At 38.8% G+C, this 22,851-nt stretch overlaps 1 protein-coding gene across 1 annotated transcript; it reads left to right on the top strand.

Annotated features, from left to right (window-relative positions):
- Positions 1-5,395: 5,395 nt before the first annotated feature.
- Positions 5,396-14,503, top strand: LOC102268850 (olfactory receptor 5P1). Its single transcript, XM_014479118.2, has 2 exons — positions 5,396-6,303; positions 14,476-14,503. The coding sequence occupies exons 1-2, from the start codon at positions 5,396-5,398 to the stop codon at positions 14,501-14,503; spliced, it is 936 nt and encodes a 311-aa protein (XP_014334604.2).
- Positions 14,504-22,851: the final 8,348 nt, after the last annotated feature.

Genomic DNA, 22,851 nt, shown 5'->3' on the forward strand with positions numbered 1-22,851 from the left:
TTGCTACAGAGAGGAAATTAGAGCCCTGATAGCATTGACTCTGGTCCCCATCTCCCACCAAATTTCTATTTCAAACTTGGTTTTTTTCTCCAAGTTTCTGAACAAAGCTTCCAACAGGATCCTCAGAGATACACCTTTTGTTAGGAACTGGACCTTCCACTTATGCCACCTTAATGAGATACCTGGCTCCAAGAGTCATTTCTGGAGAACAATTCCAGGAATTCATCTCAAAGGGACAAGCAACAACAGTCCTAGGGGATTCTATTAGAGCCTTCCTTTCTCTCCCAACACACAAAAAAGGCACTCATCCTCACAGAATGTATGTAAGTAACCATGTTCCTTAATGGAGGAGAGCATTCAATGGTTAATTAACACTGTCAGATATTCAGTGCACAACTACTACACAAGTAAGTGGAAAACATCTGCTTCATCAAGTTCTCTTTGGAATTCAGCATCAGCAATTCTGGCTCTAAAAGGTGAGTGCAGTAATCATGGATTTTATTTAAATAATTTAAATTTTCACTTGTTCTATGAGAAATTAAAAATGAAAGAAACTCAACAACTTTGTTTTGTGACCCCTGTGGAAACTGTGGCCTCAGCAAGATTTGCACTGCAAGGAATAGAGACACGGACATGGAGAACAGACGTGCGGACACAGCTGAGAGTAGAAGAGGGTGGGACAGATCACGAGAGTAGCACTGAAACATATACACTACCAAATGTAAAACAGAAAGCTGGTGGAAAGATGCTGCATAACCCAGGGAGCTCCGCTCAGTGTTCTGTGACACCTAGAGGAGTGGAATGCATGGGGAGTGGGAGGGACGTTCAAGAGGGAGGGGACGTATGTATGCTTATTGCTGATTCATGCTGTTGTATGGCAGAAACACAACATTGTAAAGCAGCTATCCTCAAATTAAAAAAAAATTTTAAGAGAAAAAAATATATTTGCACTGCAGAATTTTGGGTGTCATCTGGACACCCAAAGCAGACTTCCCATTAGAACCCCAAGTGCAGTGTGGAGAGTCTTTACAGTCAAAGCCACTGCTAAGCTTGTGTAACTGCAGCTATGAAAAAGAAATAAGAAAGAAATGACTTGATATTCAGGTTTATGAGGCTCTTAGCCCTATTCCCCCTGGTCATTATCAAACGTAACCCATTCATTGAGGGAAACTTTTGGGAAGAGTCAGAATCCCTGAGCCAACTAGGGAAGCATAAATGGGATGCCACAGAGCTCTAGAAAGACCCGTACGTAGTCAGTGGAGAGGAAGGAAAGGGCAAGAATCAGCTGCTAGATTATGCATATAACTATGAATGACATGGTCCAGAACTAAGAAGGCATCAGATACCATGCTTCCTGACCTCTTTTGGATTTGTGAAAAATTTTCTGATATGTGTTGAAAGAAAATTTATGCTTCTCATAAAAATTTTAAATAATTGAAAATCTATCCACTCTTCATTTTTACTTAATGAAAATAGTTACTTAGCTCTAATGTTTGGCCAAACACCTTTAAAGATTTTGCAGATGGATATCATTTCTTTTAATCTCACAACAAAGTTGCTTTATGGGGACAATTATTCGCATTTTATAAAAAACAAAAACAAAAAAATGACAGAGAGATTTAAGTGTCATGTGGAAGTGACAACAGATGGACACTGGAAGGATCTGAGTTTTTCATGTCCAGTATCCATGACTGTTCTCAGCACAGACTGAAGCTCACACTGTGTGCGCAGTGAATGCAGAGTTAGTCTCCTTGAACTCTGCTTGAATCAGAAGGCAAAGAGCACACGTGCTCAGCGCTTGGCTCAGTCCTCAGATGAGATTCTGTCAAAGAACTAAGACCCACCAATGTAAATACTAAATACTCTTCTATTCTAAAGCAAGAAATTTTCAAGAATTTTGAAGACATTTGTATTGATATTTGTCATTTTTTCTAAGTGTTTCACGCTTTAAGAATTAAAATATTTTAAGCAGAATATTGTCTCTTTACAAAAATTAGAACCAATAACACTGAATAGAAAATGTTAATGTTCATGACTCTAAAGCACAAGTTGAAAGGAAGATATAAGGACACACATTTTGAAAAGTTATTAGAGACAGAATATGAAGCTCCATGAACACCACACTTGAGTTGAACATATATTCTATCCAGCATTTCAATTATGAAGATTATTCAGGAAATTGGGACATCAGTTCAATTCAGTTGTTCAGTCGTGTCCGACTCTTTGTGACCCCATGAATCACAGCACACCAAGCCTCCCTGTCCATCACCAACTCCCAGAGTTTACCAAAACCCATGTCCATCAAGTCGGTGATGCCATCCAGCCATCTCATCCTCTGTCGTCCCCTTCTCCTCCTGCCCCCAATCCCTCCCAGCATCAGAGTCTTTTCCAATGAGTCAACTCTTTGCATGAGGTGGCCAAAGTATTGGAGTTTCAGCTTTAGCATCAGTCCTTCCAAAGAACACCCAGTACTGGTCTCCTTTAGAATGGACTGGTTGGATCTCCTTGCAGTCCAAGGGACTCTCAAGAGTCTTCTCCAACACCACAGTTCAAAAGCATCAATTCTTTGGCACTCAGCTTTCTTCATACTTGATTGATAAAACTAAGTGAATATGCAAATTACAAAATGTAATATATACATGATTACAAATATGTCAATGTGTGCCTGCATGCATGCTCAGTCATGTTTGACCCTTTGCAATACCATGGACTGTTGCCTTCCATGCTCCTCTGTCAGATTCCCCAGGCAAGAATACTGGAGTGGGTTGCCATTTCTTTCTCCAGGGGATCTTCCTGACTCAGACATCAAACCTGTGTCTCCCAAATCTCCTGCATTGGCAGGTGGATTCTTTACCAATGATCCACCTCAGAAGCCCCAAATATGTCAATACTATTAACATATGCCTCATAATTAAAATAAATCCATATGGATTTTGATGATTGTTGAATAGTAGGTAAAATTCTCTTTTGTTTTTAACTATATGTGAAAAATTAAAAGAAAATGCAGGTAAAAAGAATTTGTAGATCTTCAGAATTTAACTACATTTAGCTGAAATTAATGGCAAGAAAAGTGTACATAAGTGAAGTTTTCAAATCTCGAGAGTAAACCTCAGATTAACTTATTTCATTTTATAATACTTGCTTGCAGAAACATTTTAAAATTATTTCTATACTTCTCATTCTAATAAGTATAACCTTTTAATATTTTTATTGAGTCTTTAATACAGCTCCAAATGTTACATTGGACTGTAGTGATTTCTGTTTATTCTCTTAATAATTTATCATTAATTCTACTTTCTCAGGACTGTCTCAAAACAGAAGAACTTTGCCTTTGTCACAACACAATGGCAAAACATGGAGACAGTACTAAGCTTTTTAGTGAAACTACAGCCAAGAAGTAAACAAAACAATGAAGATAGTTTAACATGTTGATTTAATATTTTCATTACTGTAAATCATGGAGATACTCAATGGAGAACACAGAATATACTTTTGAATTATGCCTTAAATAAATAGGAATGTGTCATATTTTACAATATTTAGCCTCACTATTACTTTATCCAACATGTGGGATTACAATAGTTCCTATAGTTAAAAGTTAAGAACAGTTATGTGTCCAAAAACAGTGGGTGATTAAATTAAGGGCTGGAAGTGGAAGTCTTAGTCACTCACTCATGTCTCAGACTCTTTGTGACCTCATGGACTGTAGCCCATCAGGCTACTCTGTCCATGGGATTCTCCAGACAAGAATACTGGAGTGGGTTGCCATTCACTTCTTCAAGGGATCTTCCCAACTCAGGGATCGAAGCTGGGTCTCCTGCACTACAGGCAGATTCTTTACTGTCTGAGCCACCACGGGGCTAGTGACTCATTATTATGAAGCTCTCAAACACTATGTGAGGAATTATAATGCAATAAACTTTTTATGGGCTTCCCTGTCTGCTCAGTGGTAAAGAACCCACAAGTCAATGTAAGAGACATGAATTTCCCAGTCTGGGAAATCCCATGGAGAGAGGAGCCTGTGGGCTACAGTCCACGGTGTCACAAAAGAGTTGAACATGACTTAGCAACTAAACAACAAAGTTTTTATATGAAATGCAAAGAAAAATAATGACATTAAATTTTCATCTGCAATGTTATAATAGTTATATTAAAATATACAAAGGAAAAAAGTTCCTGGAAATAATTACCAAATTTGTAATAGTTAACTTGTGTGACAGTAGCCAGTTTGAGAGGAATGTTTTTTTTTTTAATTTCCAAGTGTTTTTCCCCAATATAATTATTCAATTTAGAAACAACATAAGCAATTATTTTATTTATGCCACACTAACAGACTTTCTATATACTAATACATATTTAATCTCTTTCTTTTCTATAAGACTTGGTTTCTCTCAACAGGGAACCTAAATTTTATTCATCTCTGGTTCCCCATGGTATAATCATTATATTGTATAAATCATGCATGAATTCATTTAACAAGTTTCTCTTCAGCATACTTTGCTCTCAAGCACTACTCATTTGTGACACAGGGATAAAACACACCATTGTTAAGGAGAATCTGCATTAACTGGGGGTGGTGAAATGTAAACACACAAACAACAACAACAAAAAAACCCATAACTCTATTATAAATAATGTCAGTCTAGACACCTTCAAAGTGTGATATCAACACAAAGGAAAGTTTTCTGATTAATTCTTAGAAAGCAGAGGCAGATTTGGAGATAAATCAATCTCAAGGATGAGCAGAAGCCACCCAGGGTATGACGGTGGGAGGTTTGAGCCCATCCAAGTGGGAGAACAAGGATTAAAGGCCAGAGAGAGTAGAGTTCACTGAGGGGACTCTAAAGAGTTCAGGAAGGTTGGATTAGTGCAAGGGTTGGATGGAAATATCCAGAGAAAGCAAAGAGTCATATGCAGAGGATACATCAGAAAGTGTACACTTTCCTCTGCTAGAGAGGTTAGGTTTCCTCCTAAAGCCTGAAAAAATCATGACATTCTTAAAAGAATCCCTTTGGCAAAACTTGCTCTTAATTTCAGGAAGAGATTTCTTTGGCAAATACATTGTGAATTATAAGAACACAAGTATGAAGACAAGGAGGTAAAGAGATCAATGTAAAGGAAAAATGAACAGGATCTCAGCTAAAGTAGGGACACTAGCAGTGGAAGTATAAAAATGAATAAAGTGGGGAGCTAAATTGTAGATTTAGAAATAATCAAAAAATCATCCACAGTGCCATATTTACAGACTAGGAAGAGGAAATAATCAGTGTGAGTAGCTCTGAGGAATAACCAAAGAAATTTAGGAACAGCCAAAGAAAACTGGAAATGTGTAGAATGAATGCATTAAACAAATGAACATTCACATTTCCCTCAACAGGAACAATTCCCAGAGGACATGGAGGCTGGAAACCACACCAGTGTGACAGAGTTCATCCTTTTGGGGTTAACAGAGGATCCTACACTTCGCGTTCTCTTCTTCGTGGTATTTCTAGGCATTTATGTTGTCACCTTAATAGGCAATATCAGCATAATCACTTTAATAAGAAGTTTTTCCCATCTTCACACCCCCATGTACCTCTTCCTCAGTCATTTGGCTTTTGTAGACATTGGGTATTCCACATCAGTCACACCTATAATGCTTATAGGATTCCTCAGACATAGACTGCCCCTCCTTGTTGCTGGCTGTGAAGCCCAGCTCTGTTCTGTTGTCATGTTTGGGACAGCTGAGTGCTTCCTGCTGGCTGCCATGGCCTATGACCGCTATGTGGCCATCTGCTTGCCCCTGCTCTACTCCACCCACATGTCCCCCAGAGTCTGTGTCGACTTGGTCGGGGTATCCCACCTGGGTGGGTGTGTCAATGCTTGCACATTTGCTAGTTGCTTACTGACTCTGTCTTTCTGTGGGCCAAATCAGGTAGACCACTTTTTCTGTGACTTCTCCCCTCTGTTGAAACTTTCCTGCTCAGATGTCTCCATCATTGAAATTATCCCTTCCATCTCTTCTGGCTCCATCATTGCGGTCACAGTGTCTGTCATAGCTCTCTCTTACATCTGCATCCTCAACACCATCTTGAAGATGCGCTCCACTGAAGGGAGACACAAGGCCTTCTCCACCTGCACCTCTCACCTCACCGCGGTCACTCTCTACCATGGAACCATTACCTTCGTTTATGTGATGCCCAAATCCAGTTACTCAACTGAGCAGAACAGAGTAGTGTCTGTGTTCTACACAGTGGTGATCCCCATGTTGAACCCTCTCATCTACAGTCTGAGGAACAGAGATGTAAAGGAGGCCCTGAGAAAGGCAAGTGTCAGAATATATTCTTAGGATCCATTCTTAACATTTCAGGTGATCTAGAAATTTCTGTTTGGCAGCATCACACCAATTGCTTAAATTGAAATCATAATACTTTTAAAATTTTATTGAAGTATAGTTGATTTACAATGTTATGGTGATTTCTGATGTACAGCAGAGTGACTCATGTATACATATATATTCTTTTCCATATTTTTTTTCTTTTATGGTTATTACAGGATATTATATATATTAATAGTTCCTGTGCTATACAGTAGGACCTTGTTGTTTACGCTGTCTATATATACTAGTTTCAATCTGCTAATCCCAAATTCCTAATCCTTCTCTCCTCTGCTCCCTTTCCCCCTTGGAAACCACAAATCTGTCCTCGATGTCTGAGAGTCTGTTTCTGCTTCACAGATATATTCATTTGTGTCATATTTTAGATTCCACATACAATTGATATTCAGTTCAGTTCAGTTCATTTGCTCAGTTGTATCCGACTCTTTGTGATCCCATGGACTGCAGCACGCCAGGCCTCCCTGTCCATCACCAACTCCCAGTGTTTACCCAAACCGATGTCCATTGAGTTGGTGATGCCATCCACCCATCTCATCCTGTCATCCCCTTCTCCTCCTGCCCTCAATCTTTCCCAGCATCACGGTCTTTTCAAATGAGTCAGCTCTTCACATCAGGTGGCCAAAGTATTAGAGTTTTAAGCTTTAACAACAGTCCTTCCAATGAACACTCAGGACTAATCTCCTTTAGGATGGACTGGTTGGATCTCCTTACAGTCCAAGGGACTCTCAAGAGTCGTCTCCAACACTGCAGTTCAAAAGCATCAATTCTTCAGCGCTCAGCCTTCTTCACAGTCTGACTCTCACATCCATACATGACCACAGGAAAAACCACAGCCTTGACTAGATGGACCTCTGTTGACAATGTAATGTCTCTGCTTTTTAATATGCTGTCTAGATTGGTTATAACTTCCTTCCAAGGAGTAAGCACCTTTTAATTGGTATTATTTGGTGTATGTATGTATATGTGTGTGTGTGTGTGTGTATACCCACACACATCACATTTTAATCTATTCATGCGTCAATGGGCATTTAGGGTTTTTCCATGCCTTGGCTATTATAAATAGTGCTGCTATGAACAGAGGGATGCATTATCTTTTTTATTTATAGCTTTGTCTGGATATATGACCAGGTGGGGGATTGCTGGATCATATGCCAACTCTATTTTTAGTTTTCTGAGGAACCTCCATACTGTTTTCCACAATAGCTGTACTAAAAATATATTACTTCTAACTCTCAATTTTATACACTTGTAAACCAGCTGGGAGACACTTTAAATCAGTAAAATGATATTAATAATTATCAATATTATGTATAATAATAATAACCCACCTGTGGGTTTCTAGGATTTTTTCTTTCATTTATTTAGCAAACAAAATTTGTACTTAACTATGTGCCAAACCCTATTCTAAGCACATGGGATGTTAACTGGCTGACTTCTCATAGAAATCCTTTGGGAACTCAGTTGGTTCAGTCATGTCCAACTTTTTGTAATCCCATGGACTGTAGCACACCAGGCTCCTCTGTCCATGAGATTTTCCAGGCAAGAATACTGGAGTGGGTTGCCATGCCGTTCTTCAGGGGATCTTCCAGACCCAGGATTTGAACCAACATCTCCTGCATACTGACAGAGCCACTAGGGAAGCCCCCAAAACCCTGTGAAATAGTACTATTATTTCTATTTTACAAATGAATCATCTGTGGCACAGAGACATCATGTAGATCACTCAAAATCATGCAGCTAGGAAGTTGTGGGACCACTGTTTGAATCTAGAAAGCCTAGATCCAAAACCACTATGCTTCTCCATTTAATTTTTCACAGTAATCCCATGTTCCTGGTGTCATAAATTTGCCTCAATTTACAGATGAGTATATTGAGTGCTAGAGAGTACCAAGAGTTTGTCTGGAGAGATGTGAACTCAATTCTTCTAGATTTAACAGCATCAAGTCCTTGGATTCCATGCCCTTGATCTAAACTCTGAGCCACAATCAGTCCAATGACCTCAGCACTGTCACTGATCTAAAGGATCTGAGCAGGATCAGCAATACTAAACTGTTCCTTTCTTAAGTCTTCTGAACAAACTCTACCCCAAGAAGATCTAGGTTGTGAAGACTCAAAAAAAAAAAAGGAAATGAATGTGAAAACTGGATTGATTTCTATCTATCTATAGAAAATAAGGTCTGGACACCACAATCACATGATTTGACTGGAAGTCTACTCATATTTAAACACGTTAATAACAAACACTCCCATCTGGTACAATGTAGTCTTCCTTATCTGTAGGAATTTTAAAGAGCATCTTTTAATTCTAAGCATTGCAACTAATATGTTAACAACAGCTATAGTTCCACAATCTAGATTTATTAAGAGATTAGAATATATTTTAAAGGCTAGAAATGTTGTCTAAGATTGTACTAAAGTGTATTTCTTATATAATAAGCCACCCATATTAACATCACAACTGGAAAGGTGAGGAGAGATTTTTCTGGAGTATAGGAATTCCTATCAGAACAAATACTGAGGCAACTCTTTAAAGCACCTGGAAGCAACACTTTGATCATAAAAGCCCTTGTCTCAGCAAAATGGAGCAAGAGAAGTGAGGCATGGAAAACAATTTAAAAACTAATAAAATGGAAAATATTTATAATGTACCACAATAAAGTGTATTCTATCTATAATATCACAAATTTTAAGTGGAAAATATATAACAAATACTAAAAGGTAACAAAGATCATTTAAAACACATAAAATTATTAAATAATGGTTAATGGGATCCATTATTCTCCACAGCACATTTTACAAAAATATGTAGTGATTTTGCCTTCCATACCAACCAGTTGAAAAATAATATGTAGCTTAAATATCTAGATATGAACTTGAAGCTCTATTCTTTCATTCAGTTGTGACATGACTGTCTGGAGGTACTGTCAGAGTTCACAGATATAAGGCTCAGTTCTACAACTCTGCCCTCCCTCCAGACACCAGCTGTAAGCAACAGGTCTCCAGGTCTCCCACTTCTGTCCAACTTGGCTACAAAGCCAGGGAGGCCCACAACAATCTTTCAGGTTTGATCATTTGCTGGGATGGCTTCACAAAACTCTTGAAAACATTTGCTTACATTTTCTAGTTTATCATAAAAGATATTATAAAGGACAAATTAACAATCAGATAGATATAATGCACCAGGTCTGAAAGGGTTTCAGGGTAGGAGCTTCCATCACCAGAAAGTCAGAGCGTACAACCCTTCTGGCATGTGGATCTGTTCAACTTGGAAGCACAACACAGTTTAGTATTTTCGTGGAGGCTATGTAATCAGTCTTCATCCTCTCCATCCTCACTGCAGAATAGGGTGTGGACATAAAGTTCAAAGCTTCTCATCATGGTTTGGTCTTTTTGATGACCAGCCCTCATCCAGAAGCTATACAGAATCCCACCGAGGGTCTCCTCATTCAAACAAATGATACCCACTAGAAGTTCCAAGGGTTTGGAGCCCTGTGTCAGGAACCAGGGTTAAAGAACAAATATTTGAACAAAGGATGCATCCAGCACCCCTGTCTTTAAGGAACTTACAAGAGTTTTAGAGCCCTGTGTTAGGAACTGGGGATAGAGACCAAAGATTTATTTCTATTATGTCACATTCCACACCCTTGTATGTGGCTATGGACCCCTCACAGAAATGATCATAAACGAATGAAGTTAGAATTTCACTGGGTCATTAATAATTATTCAGTCCATCACCATAACATATGAAAAGGTCCTCCAGGGCAAGGCTATTCAGGTTTACAAGCTTCCATTTGATCTTGTCACATTCTAAACACAGGAGTAGTCTCAGCAATATATGGCTTCACATTTTCACCTTTAATCGATATCATCTCTTGCCCTGAGTGTCTTTTGAGGTGTAAATGTAATATTGGATTTATTATAAACACCATTTCTAATTGTCCTGTAAAATCCCAAATGCATCCTGACTCCCATGACTTTTTGGAACTTAGTTATGTTACATAAGTAACATAAGTTATGTTACTAAGTTCCAAAAAGTCATGGGAGTCAGGATGCATTTGGGATTTTTACAGGACAATTAGAAATGGTGTTTATAATAAATCCAATATTACATTTACACCTCAAAAGACACTCAGGGCAACAGAGGGATGGTATGCGAAGGGAGGAGGGAGGAGGGTTCAGGATGGGGAACACATGTATACCTGTGGCGGATTCATTTTGATATTTGGAAAAACTAATACAATTATGTAAAGTTTAAAAATAAAATAAAATTAATTTTAAAAAAAGAAAATAATAGCAAAAATAAAATAAAATAAAAGTCCTGAATATAGAACCAGTTTCCCTCTGGACATTTTGGACCCATATCTCAGAGCGTTCATGCTGCTGCTGCTGCTAAGTCACTTCAGTCGTGTCCGACTCTGTGTGACCCCATAGACGGCAGCCTAGCAGGCTCCCCCATTCCTAGGATTCTCTAGGCAAGAACACTGGAGTGGGTTGCCATTTCCTTTTCCAATGCATGAAAGTGAAAAGTGAAAGTGAAGTCGCTCAGTCGTGTCCGACTCTTAGCGACCCCATGGACTGCAGCCCATCAGGCTCCTCTGTCCATGGGATTTTCCAGGCAAGAGTACTGGAGTAGGGTGCCATTGCCTTCTCCGCAGAGTGTTCATAGGTCTCTGTATTTCACATCAGATATCCGAGCTTTGCTAAATGGGAATTACTGTGACAAAAAATAATTTCCTGATCAGTTAAAATTTACATATATCTCTTGGCATCTTTAGGAGAAATGGTGGGGAGAAGTGGAGGAGGGACCTCAAACATTGATAATTTCCTGACATTGTGACCTCAGTATACAAAAGGAGCATTTGATCAAGGTCTTTAGGTTATTTTATGTGCAGATGTGGGATAGGCATTCATCCACACTTGCTGAGCCTCTATTATATTCTAAGAACTGAGTAAGCACTGAAGATATGTTGATAAATTGAACAGATATATAATGTGTAATGGCACAGAGTTCTCATGCAGTTTAGATTTTGAAGGGAGAGACTCTAGAGGATAAATAAACCATGTAAATATAGAACATATAAGTGGTTGGAAGAAACAAGTAAATTGGGATGGTATAATTTATAGACGGTAATTGTAACGGTGCGAGTGATTTCCTAGAGAGTATGACAAGGAAGGCCACTTGCAGGTGGTAGTTGAGTAGAATGTTGAAATATAAGAAAGACCCACTGATATAGAGACCAGAGGAAAAACTGCTAGACAGAAAACAGCTAGTACAAAGATTCTGACAATCTCAAGCAATAGAGAGGCCATGGTAAACCAGGAGGAAAGAGATACACAGAAACAGTTCATGGAGAGCTTCATCAACCATGGCAAAGTGTTTGACTTTTGTTGCAAAAGGAACAGGAAGCCAATAATTTTTTAAAAAAAGAAACTACTAACCTAATGTGAATATATTATTAAAGTTTACTCTGGTTGTTTTCAAAGTTGATTGTAGGGAAGTGGAAGTAGAGGACCAATAAGGTTAATGGTCAAGATCTGAGATGACGATGCATTAGGCTAGGGGGGTTGCAGTGTACTCAGAGAGAAATTCACCTGTTCAAGATCCAGTTTATGTAAAGGACCAAAAAGGAATTGCTGATGAATTAGTGTGGAAGTTTAAAAATAAAAAGAGTTGAAGATATCTCTGAAATTTGGAGGCTTAGGGAATTACATTAGCTGAAGAAAAGTGATGTACTATAGTTGTGTAACAAGTCACTCAAAATCATATTATTATAGGCATTATTTTGCGAGGCAGAAATTCTGGTTGCATTTGTCTCATTTCTTCAATAATGACTTCTGTGTGTATGTGGTCACTTGCTCATTCATGTTCAACTCTTTGCGACCCCTGGAAAAGGAAGAGTGATTCAGAGGACAGAATTAAAAGCCCAAAAGGAAGAGCTAAGAGCCACAGAGACTTATTACAGGGAGTAGGATTGGACTCTGATCAGAAAAATAGCAACATGTGTCTTGTGGATTTTAAAATTTCTATGGGCTGGTGTTTCTATGTGACTCCTGTATTCCATCTTTATGAACAGAAGTATTTACTGCAGATTTTCTACCCTGTATCAGTAGAGTCTTATAGATAGGTGGCACAGTGGTGAAGAAACCTACCAATGGAGACATAATAGATGCAGGTTCGATCCCTAGGTCGGGAAGATCCCCTGGAGGAGGGCATGACAACCCAGTCCAGTATTCTTGCCTGAAGAATCCCATGGACAGAGAAGCCTGGCAGGCTACAGTCCATAGGGTCGCACAGAGTCAAACACTACCCACTGAAGCAACTTAGCATGCATACAAAAGGAAGAAACATCAATTTAAAAAATTAATTTAAAAAAAAGGAAGAAACAAGTCAAAGGTCTATCAACTTAAGAGTAGATAAATAAAAAGTGGTCTTATGCAACGGGACATTTTTCAGCCATTAAAAGTGTTGAAGTACTGATGCATCCTACAACATAAATAAACCTTGAAAACATTATGCTAAGTGAAAGAAGCCAGTCACAAAAGACCACATATTATGGGATTCTACTCACATGACATGTTCATAATAAGGAAATCTATCGAGACAGAAATAGATTGTGGTTGCCTATGGCCAGGGGCATCTGAGATGACATTAAAAGATACAGGATTTCTATAGAAGGTCATGAAGGTGTTCTAAAATAGGCCATGATGATGGCTGCATATATCTGTGAATACTTAAAAATCATTGACTTGTACACTTTAAATGGGGGACTAGCATGGAATGTGAATTATATGTCAATACAGCTATTAAAAACAACTTTGTGGGCTTTCTGTGTATCAAATTTAAATTGATTCCATTATACAAAATCCATACCCATAAATCTCTTTCAAATAACTCTTCCTCTGGTATTTTGTGAGAAAATCCCCTTGAGATTTTTTAAACTGCTTTAAAAAAAAAGTCTATGAAACATGCCATTAAGATTCTTAGAATGACTTTCGTATAGCTGAAAGAGTCAGTGAGGTCTTAGATCTTTCTGAAGTCTTAACAAAGGCTCTTACAGCTCAAACCAGATCTGATCTTTGATCTAAAGCCATTTCTTACCTTGAGAATATTTTTCTGGAAGATAATGGGAGTAAGAAATAGCCTTATTTTCAAACTCAGCAAGATACGGCTCCCTTTTATGTTTTTAAATTTTTTCAAAAGAACCAAAAAATCCTTCTGTAGTTCACAACTCTCTTACATTTTAGCACAGGCAACTATAAGACACTAGATAGAATTTTTTACATTCTTCTTAGAAATCTTCTCAAATTCAAGAGTATATAAGGCATCCTTTATATTTTCCATTTACGCTCAAGTGACTATACTGACAAATACTCCACTACTACCTGTCAAGTGTCTTTTCTTTAATTCTTAAAATATTTTCCTCACTATTTTTCAAACCCACACTATCTATAAGAACCTTCCAGATGTCAATAAAAGTCTCCCCAAGGCTCTTTCCACTTCTACACTTAGTTCAGTCCCAAAGCTAATGGCACAATTTTGGTTTCTGTTACAACAAAATCTCTTTCAGGTGAAATTTTACATAGACTTGGACTGCATTTACTATTTTCCCATTTTAAAAAAATGAAACATAATCTTTATCTATTCAGTATATTTTAAGAATGAGTTAGATTTAAGTGATGATAGTTGCATAGATTTTATTATCTAGACAAGTTGGTTAGTGAATTATGTGGCAGGAGCTCATAGTGAGAAGAGACAGTAAAATTGCCTTCAAAATGATTATTAAACCGGTTGATTCAGGTCAGTCTTCAGAGGTGCTGTGGAAATAGCCAAGAAGCACATGAAAAGATGTTCAACATCACTAATTATTAGAGAAATGCAAATCAAAGCTATAATAAGATATCACCTCATACCAGGCAAAATGGCTACCGTCAAAAAATCCACAAACAATAAATGCTGGAGAGGGTGTGGGGAGAAGGGAACCCGCCTACACTGTTAGTGGAAATATAAATTGGTACAGCTACTATGGAGAATAGTATGGAGGCTCCTTAAAAAACTAAAAATAGAGCTACCATATGACCCTACAATCCCACTCCTGGGCACATATCCAGAGAAAAACATGTTCCTAAAGGATACATGTATCCCAGTGTTCATTGTGCACTGTTTACAATAGCCAATACATGGAAGCAACGTAAATGTTCATTGACAGAAGAATGGATAAAGAAGATGTGGTACATATAGGCAATGGAATATTAGTCAGCTCAGTTCAATTCAGTCACTCAGTCGTGTCTGACTCTTTGTGACCCCATGAATCGCAGCAAGCCAGGCCTCCCTGTCCATCACCAACTCCTGGAGTTCACTCAGACTCACATCCATCGAGTTAGTGATGCCATCCAGCCATCTCATCCTATGTTGTCCCCTTCTCCTCCTGCCCCCAAACCCTCCCAGCATCAGAGTCTTTTCCAATGAGTCAACTCTTCGCATGAGGTGGCCAAAGTACTGGAGTTTCAGCTTTAGCATCATTCCTTCCAAAGAAATCCCAGGGCTGATCTCCTTGCAGTCCAAGGGACTCTCAAGAGTCTTCTCCAACACCACAGTTCAAAAGCATCAATTCTTCAATGCTCAGCCTTCTTCACAGTCCAACTCTCACATCCATACATGATCACATCCATACATGACCATAGCCTTGACTAGACGGACCTTTGTTGGCAAAGCAATGTCTCTGCTTTTCAATATGCTATCTAGGTTGGTCATAACTTTCCTTCCAAGGAGTAAGAGTCTTTTAATTTCATGGCTGCAGTCACCATCTGCAGTGATTTTGGAGCCCAGACAAATAAAGTCTGACGCTGTTTCCAATGTTTCCCCATCTATTTCCCATGAAGTGATGGGACCAGATGCCATGATCTTCGTTTTCTGAATGTTGAGTTTTAAGCCAACTTTTCCACTCTTCACTTTCACTTTCATCAACAGGCTTTTGAGTTCCTCTTCACTTTCTGCCATAAGGGTGGTGTCATCTGCATATCTGAGGTTATGGATATTTCTCCCTGTAATCTTGATTCCAGCTTCTGCTTCTTCCAGCCCAGTGTTTCTCATGATGTACTCTGCATATAAGTTAAATAAACAGGGTGACAATATACAACCTTGATGAACTCCTTTTCCTATTTGGAACCAGTCTGTTGTTCCATGTCCAGTTCTAACTGTTGCTTCCTGACCTGCATATAGGTTTCTCAAGAGGCAGATCAGGTGGTCTGGTATTCCCATCTCTTTCAGAATTTTCCACAGTTTATTGGGATCCACACAGTCAAAGGCTTTGGCATAGTCAATAAAGCAGAAATAGATGTTTTTTGGAATGCTCTTGCTTTTTCCATGATCCAGCGGATGTTGGCAATTTGATCTCTGGTTCCTCTGCCTTTTCTAAATCCAGCTTGAACATCAGGAAGTTCACAGTTCACGTATTGTTGAAGTCTGGCTTGGAGAATTTTGAGCATTACTTTACTAGCATGTGAGATGAGTGCAATTGTGTGGTAGTTTGAGCATTCTTTAGCATTGCCTTTCTTTGGGATTGGAATGAATCCCACTGACCTTTTCCAGTCGTGTGGCCACTGCTGAGTTTTCCAAATTTGCTGGCCTATTGAGTATAGCACTTTCACAGCATCATCTTTCAGGATTTGAAATAGCTCAACTGGAATTCCATCACCTCCACTAGCTTTGTTCATAGTGATGCTTCCTAAGGTGCACTTGACTTCACATTCCAGGATGTCTGGCTCTAGGTCAGTGATCACACCATCATGATTATCTGGGTTGTGAAGATCTTTTTTGTACAGTTCTTCTGTGTATTCTTGCCACCTCTTCTTAATATCTTCTGCTTCTGTTAGGTCCATACCATTTCTGTCTTTTATTGAGCCCGTCTTCGCACGAAATGTTCCCTTGGTATCTCTAATTTTCTTGAAGAGATCTCTAGTCTTTCCCATTCTGTTGTTTTCCTCTATTTCTTTGCACTGATCGCTGAGGAAGGCTTTCTTAACTCTTCTTGCTATTCTTTGGAACTCTGCATTCAGATGCTTATATCTTTCCTTTTCTCCTTTGCTTTTTGCTTCTCTTCTTTTCACAGCTATTTGTAAGGCCTCCCCAGACAGCCATTTTGCTTTTTTGCATTTCTTTTCCATGGGGATGGTCTTGATCCCTGTCTCCTGTACAGTGTCACAAACCTCATTCCATAGTTCATCAGGCACTCTATCTATCAGATCTAGGCCCTTAAATCTATTTCTCACTTCCACTGTATAATCATAAGGGATTTGATTTAAGTCATACCTGAATGGTCTAGTGGTTTTCCCCACTTTCTTCAATTTAAGTCTGAATTTGGCAAGAGGGAATTCATGATCTGAGCCACAGTCAGCTCCTGGTCTTGTTTTTGCTGAGTGTATAGAGCTTCTCCATCTTTGGCTGCAAAGAATATAATCAATCTGATTTCAGTGTTGACCATCTGGTGATGTCCATGTGTAGAGTCTTCTCTTGTGTTGTTGGAAGAGGGTGTTTGCTATGACCAGTGCACTTTCTTGGCAAAACTCTATTAGCCTTTGCCCTGCTTCATTCCACGGAGAAGACAATGGCACCCCACTCCAGTACTCTTGCCTGGAAAATCCCATGGATGGAGGAGCCTGGTAGGCTGCAGTCCATGGGGTTGCTAAGAGTCGGATACGACTGAGCGACTTCACTTTCACTTTTCACTTTCATGCATTGGAGAAGGAAATGGCAATCCACTCCAGTGTTCTTGCCTCGAGAATCCCAGGGACGGGGGACGCTTGGTGGGCTGCCGTCTACAGGCTCGCACAGAGTCAGACACGACTGAAGTGACTTAGCAGCAGCAGTAGCTGCTTCATTCCATATTCCAAAGCCAATTTGCCTGTTACTCCAGGTGTTTCTTGACTTCCTACTTTTGCATTCCAGTCCCCTATAATGAAAAGGACATCTTTTTTGGGTGTTAGTTCTAAAAGGCCTTGTAGGTCTTCATAGAACTGTTCAACTTCAGCTTCTTCAGGATTACTGGTTGGGGCATAGACTTGGATTACTGTGATATTGAATGGTTTGCCTTGGAAACGAACAGAGATCATTCTGTCGTTTTTGAGATTGCATCCAAGTACTGCATTTCAGACTCTTTTGTTGACCATGATGGCTACTCCATTTCTTCTAAGGGATTCCTGCCTGCAGTAGTAGATGTAATGGTCATCTGAGTTAAATTCACCCATGGAATATTACTCAGCCCTTAAAATGAAAGAAATAAGACCATTTTCAGCAACACTTATGGACCTAGAGATTGTTATAGTAAGTGAAGCACGACAGAGAAGGGGAAATATCAGATGGCATCCCTTTTATGTGGAATCTAAAAAGAAATGATAGAAATGAACTTATTTAAAAAACAGAAATAGACTCACAGACTTAGATAATGAACTTATGGTTGCCAGGGAGAAGAGTCAGGGGAAGGGACAGAGAGTTTGGAGTGGACATGTACACACTGCTATATCTAAAATAGACAAACAACAAGGACCTACTGTATAGCACATGGAACTCTGTTCACTGTTGCGGCAGCCTGGAGGGGAGAGGAGTTGGGGCAGAAGGGGTACATGTATTAATATATACAAGGCTGGATCCCTCCACCGTTCATCGGAAACTATCACTACGTTGTTAATTGGCTATATCCCAACATAAAATTTAAAGTTTTTCACATTTTCATGGTGGAGTCTTATGGTTTTCTTTATATATCATATCATCTGCAAACAGTGACAGTTCTGCTTCTTCCTTTCTGATTTGGATGTCTTTTGTTTCTTTTTCTTGCCTAATTACTCTGGGATTCACCATTACTCATAATACTATCAATATCCACCAATCTGTACTTAAATCCACTTTTACCTTCCTTGTATTGGTTATTTAGACTTTCTATTCTTAAAAAAAAATTAGCACAATAAGTCTAATACAGCACCATAAAAATCGAATATTTAGCATTTTTGGTCCTCTCTATTGTGTGGTTGATTTTGTTTAAAGGACCTACAAATGCATCCCTCTTTTTTTGTTTGTTTGTTTTGGTCACTGTATGGCATGCTGGATTTTAGTTCCCTGACCAGAGATTGAACCGATGCCCCTTGCAATGGAAGTGTGGTGTCTTAACCACTGGACCACCAGGGAAGTCTCTGTGTGTTGATTTTTCTTTTAATATCTGCTGTTTTATCATTTTTTTATGCTACAATCCTGGGTTTTATTTTTCAACTAATGAAAATTAACACAGATGTTACTGATTTTAATTTTTTTCTTGTCTAGTATTTCTATTAAAACTTTCCTTCCAAGAACTGATATATATATATATATAGTAATATATCTAAATATATATGTTTTATATGTATGATTCAGTTGTTTTCTAATTTCCATTTGATTTTTTCTTTGATTGAGGGGTCTTTAATGGTATGCTAATTCATTTCCAAATATATGAGTGTTTTCTAGTTGTCTTTTATTGTTGATTTCCAGCTTTACTGCATTACATTTAGAGAATGCTATTGAAAGCTATTAAAATAAGTTGAGTCTTGCTTTATTTCCTAATTTCTGCTCAATTTGAAAAATATACTGGTAGCATGTAGAATTGTGCTCAATATGTTATGTGGCAACCTGAGTGGGAGGGGAGTTTGGGGGTGAATGGATACATGTGCACGTAGGGCTGAGTCCCTTAGTTGCTCACCTGAAAATATCACATTGCTTGTTAACTGGTATTCTTCAATACAAAAAAAAAGTTTTAAAAAAATATATATACTGGTTCTTGATTAATGCTCTGTTTCCATTTCTAGGAAGATGGTTAAAAGTGTTAGTTAAAAAATCTGACATACACATTTCCTCATAATTGGGAAGAATTACATGACTGTAGTTCCATTTTCTAACAGGAAATGACACTGTTATCCCTATTACCCTTCCTGTAGCTAACTTACATTGCATTTGAAAGAATAGTGGCTGAAAATAAGAGCAAAAATAGACTGATGGTCTAAATAGAGAGACATAGAACAGCCACAACATGCAGCCTCCTCTGCCCTCAGCAGATCATATCACAGACATCCATAGAAAATCAGTTATATTAATTCAGAATTCATAACTGTCTTCTGAATAGATGCATAAGAAAAAAGTACCAACTCTACTAATTAGAGCTATTTAGCTGGAGGCAGAAATCCTAGCACCACAAAGGATAAATGCAGTTAGTCTCATAGACAGAAATTCAGTCTGTATGACTGGCAGTGATAGATAAGGGTTTCAACTAGCTCCTCACTGAGAAGGAATCTGGGCCAGTAATCAGAACCCAACGCTTATATTTGAAATGGGACCTAATTAACCTTAAAAGCTTCTGCACATCAAAGGAAACTATTAACAAGGTGAAAAGACAGCCTTCAGAATGGGAGAAAATAATAGCAAATGAAGCAACCGACAAACAACTAATCTCAAAAATATACAAGCAACTCCTACAGCTCAACTCCAGAAAAGTAAATGACCCAATCAAAAACGGGCCAAAGAACTAAATAGACATTTCTCCAAAGAAGACATACAGATGGCTAACAAACACATGAAAAGATGCTCAACATCACTCATTATCAGAGAAATGCAAATCAAAACCACTATGAGGTACCATCTCACACCAGTCAGAATGGCTGCCATCCAAAAGTCTACAAATAATAAATGCTGGAGAGGGTGTGGAGAAAAGGGAACCCTCTTACACTGTTGGTGGGAATGCAAACTAGTACAGCCACTATGGAGAACAGTGTGGAGATTCCTTAAAAAACTGGAAATAGAACTGCCTTATGATCCAGCAATCCCACTGCTGGGCATACACACTGAGGAAACCAGAAGGGAAAGAGACACGTGTACCCCAATGTTCATCGCAGCACTGTTTATAATAGCCAGGACATGGAAGCAACCTAGATGTCCATCAGCAGATGAATGGATAAGCAAGCTATGGTACATATACACAATGGAGTATTACTCAGCCATTAAAAAGAATACATTTGAATCAGTTCTAATGAGGTGGATGAAACTGGAGCCTATTATACAGAGTGAAGTAAGCCAGAAGGAAAAACACCAATACAGTATAGTAACGCATATATATGGAATTTATTTTTTTTTTTTTAGTTTTCTCACCTTTATTTTTTTTTAATTTTACTTTATTTTTAAACTTTACATAATTGTATTAGTTTTGCCAAACATCAAAATGAATCCATCACAGGTATACATGTGCTCCCCATCCTGAACCCTCCTCCCTCCTCCCTCCCCATAGCATCCCTCTGGGTCGTCCCAGTGCACCAGCCCCAAGCATCCAGTATCGTGCATCGAACCCGGACTGGAATTTAGAAAGATGGTAACAATAACCCTGTGTACGAGACAGCAAAAGAGACACTGATGTATAGAACAGTCTTATGGACTCTATGGGAGAGGGAGAGGGTGGGAAGATTTGGGAGAATGGCATTGAAACATGTAAAATATCATATATGAAACGAGATGCCAGTCCAGGTTCGATGCATGATACCGGATGCTTGGGGCTAGTGCACTGGGACGACCCAGAGGGATGGTATGGGGAGGGAGGAGGGAGGAGGGTTCAGGATGGGGAACACATGTATACCTGTGGCGGATTCATTTTGATATTTGGCAAAACTAATACAATTATGTAAAGTTAAAAAAAAAATTTTGGCTGTGAATAATGAAGTGCATGCTGTCGTCATTCCTATGTATGCACTGAGACTGTCCCTGGACAAATTCTCCAAAACCAGAGTTTTAGCCAGCAATTGTATGCAAGTTATTTGGTGAGGAATAATCTCAGAGAAAAACTGTAAGGAAGAGAGAAGCAGGATAGGTAAAGGAATTTTCAGACATAACAGACTTCAGAACAAGGAAGGTGTAGAATTTAATCAGGAGATGGTACATTGAGTGGCTTGCCACAATTTTGAGGTTATGAGAGCAGATATTAGAGACAAGACTTGATAGTACATTAGGCAGAAGAGAACACATGGTGGTGGGGAAGACTCTAAAAGCCAAAGCTGATGATAAAGGCAAACAGGAGCAATTTGTGGATGTCACATAGGCAATCAATAACTGAGTATTTTCTTTTTCAACAAGGTCTTTCCCAGCAGAGCCACCTCATTAGAAAGTGCTCAGATTGTGTGTTCATTCTCTTCTACTTTCTTTTTTTGACTGTTTCCCCCAGCAATAGCTTCTCATGCCATACCATTCCCTTGCCCTGTGTGTTAGGAAGAGGAAACCTGAGAGATGGCAAATTTTTAGAATTATAACATAAACAATATTGTGTAGGAGGCAAAATATCCCTGAGGGAACCATCTACGTCCCAATATTTTTTTTAAAACAAGTTGAGTTTCCACCACTTCATTTGTTATTCAGGATGGTAAATGAAACATCACTAAAAAATTCTGTATGGTATGTCAGGATTTAAAAAACATTTTTGACAACATCACATGAGATAACAGATCGACAGAGCACAAGATGCCTGGTATCTAAAGCAGTAGTCTCAAAATAATGGTCTCTGATGGCCTGAGGAATCTCTTTAAAATCTTTTTTAAGGAATGCAGAATACAACCTTTATGTTATAGGGGCTCTAATGTCAGAGGGAATACTCACAGACATTCAAAGGAAAAAAGCAGCCTTAAAACTTTCCCCTGAATTACGGGATACATGAAATCACAAGAACTGCAGAAACCCACACCTGAATTGCAAGACTGTCAGTTCTTCCTCCAGCTTAATAAACTCATGATTTTAAGGAATTGGAAGGTAATTATCCTGCTGTGAAAGGTGGGAATTTTAGAGCTTTTTCTCTTTAAGATTATTGTATATCTTCTAATTTTTATTCTATTGGAAAGGAAAAGTTAAAATTCTGCATAATCTCCTTCTCCCTCTGCCTCTGTAACTCAGCTTGCCCCTTGCAAAGGCTAGATCACGTAGGTCACGTAGTCTCAGAAAGTGGGGACTTGCAATACTAGGAACTGGAGTTTATCTCACTCATCCTTGTCCTGCTCTTTGCAATCGCCTGGCCCCTGCAAACTTGCTTAATCATGCCTGTCTGTGTAAAGGTCAGGCATCCCCCTCCCATCTTGACTGCTGTTCTCGCGCACTCGAAACCCCTTAGTTTAAACCAACCTATTAACATCTAGTGTTGCCCATTATAGTCTGTCTATAAAAACTCTGTAATCCCTTTGTTTGGGGCTCAGAGCTTGGAGTGTTAACTCCTCTGGGCCTACCAGTGTAAATAAGCCTGAGTTCTCCAACTCTCCGAGTGTGGTGCTTGGTTTCTTGAGTACTGGTTTCTGTAACACTGTATCTTCTAAAGGAACATTTCATGCAAAGATGAGCTCGATAAAGGACAGAAATGGTATGGACCTAACAGAAGCAGAAGATATTAAGAAGAGATGGCAAGAATACACAGAAGAACTGTACAAAAAAGATCTTT

The sequence above is a fragment of the Bos mutus genome, chromosome 15 (genome assembly GCF_027580195.1).
Source record: "Bos mutus isolate GX-2022 chromosome 15, NWIPB_WYAK_1.1, whole genome shotgun sequence".
Lineage (NCBI taxonomy): Eukaryota > Metazoa > Chordata > Mammalia > Artiodactyla > Bovidae > Bos > Bos mutus.

Excerpts from the sequence above, each read along its gene's own strand:
- LOC102268850 (XM_014479118.2), top strand. The coding sequence starts at position 5,396 with ATGGAGGCTGGAAACCACACCAGTGTGACAGAGTTCATCCTTTTGGGG. Across the intron at positions 6,304-14,475 it reads GTAAAGGAGGCCCTGAGAAA|ACATATCCAGAGAAAAACAT; the intron begins GGCAAGTGTCAG and ends CCACTCCTGGGC.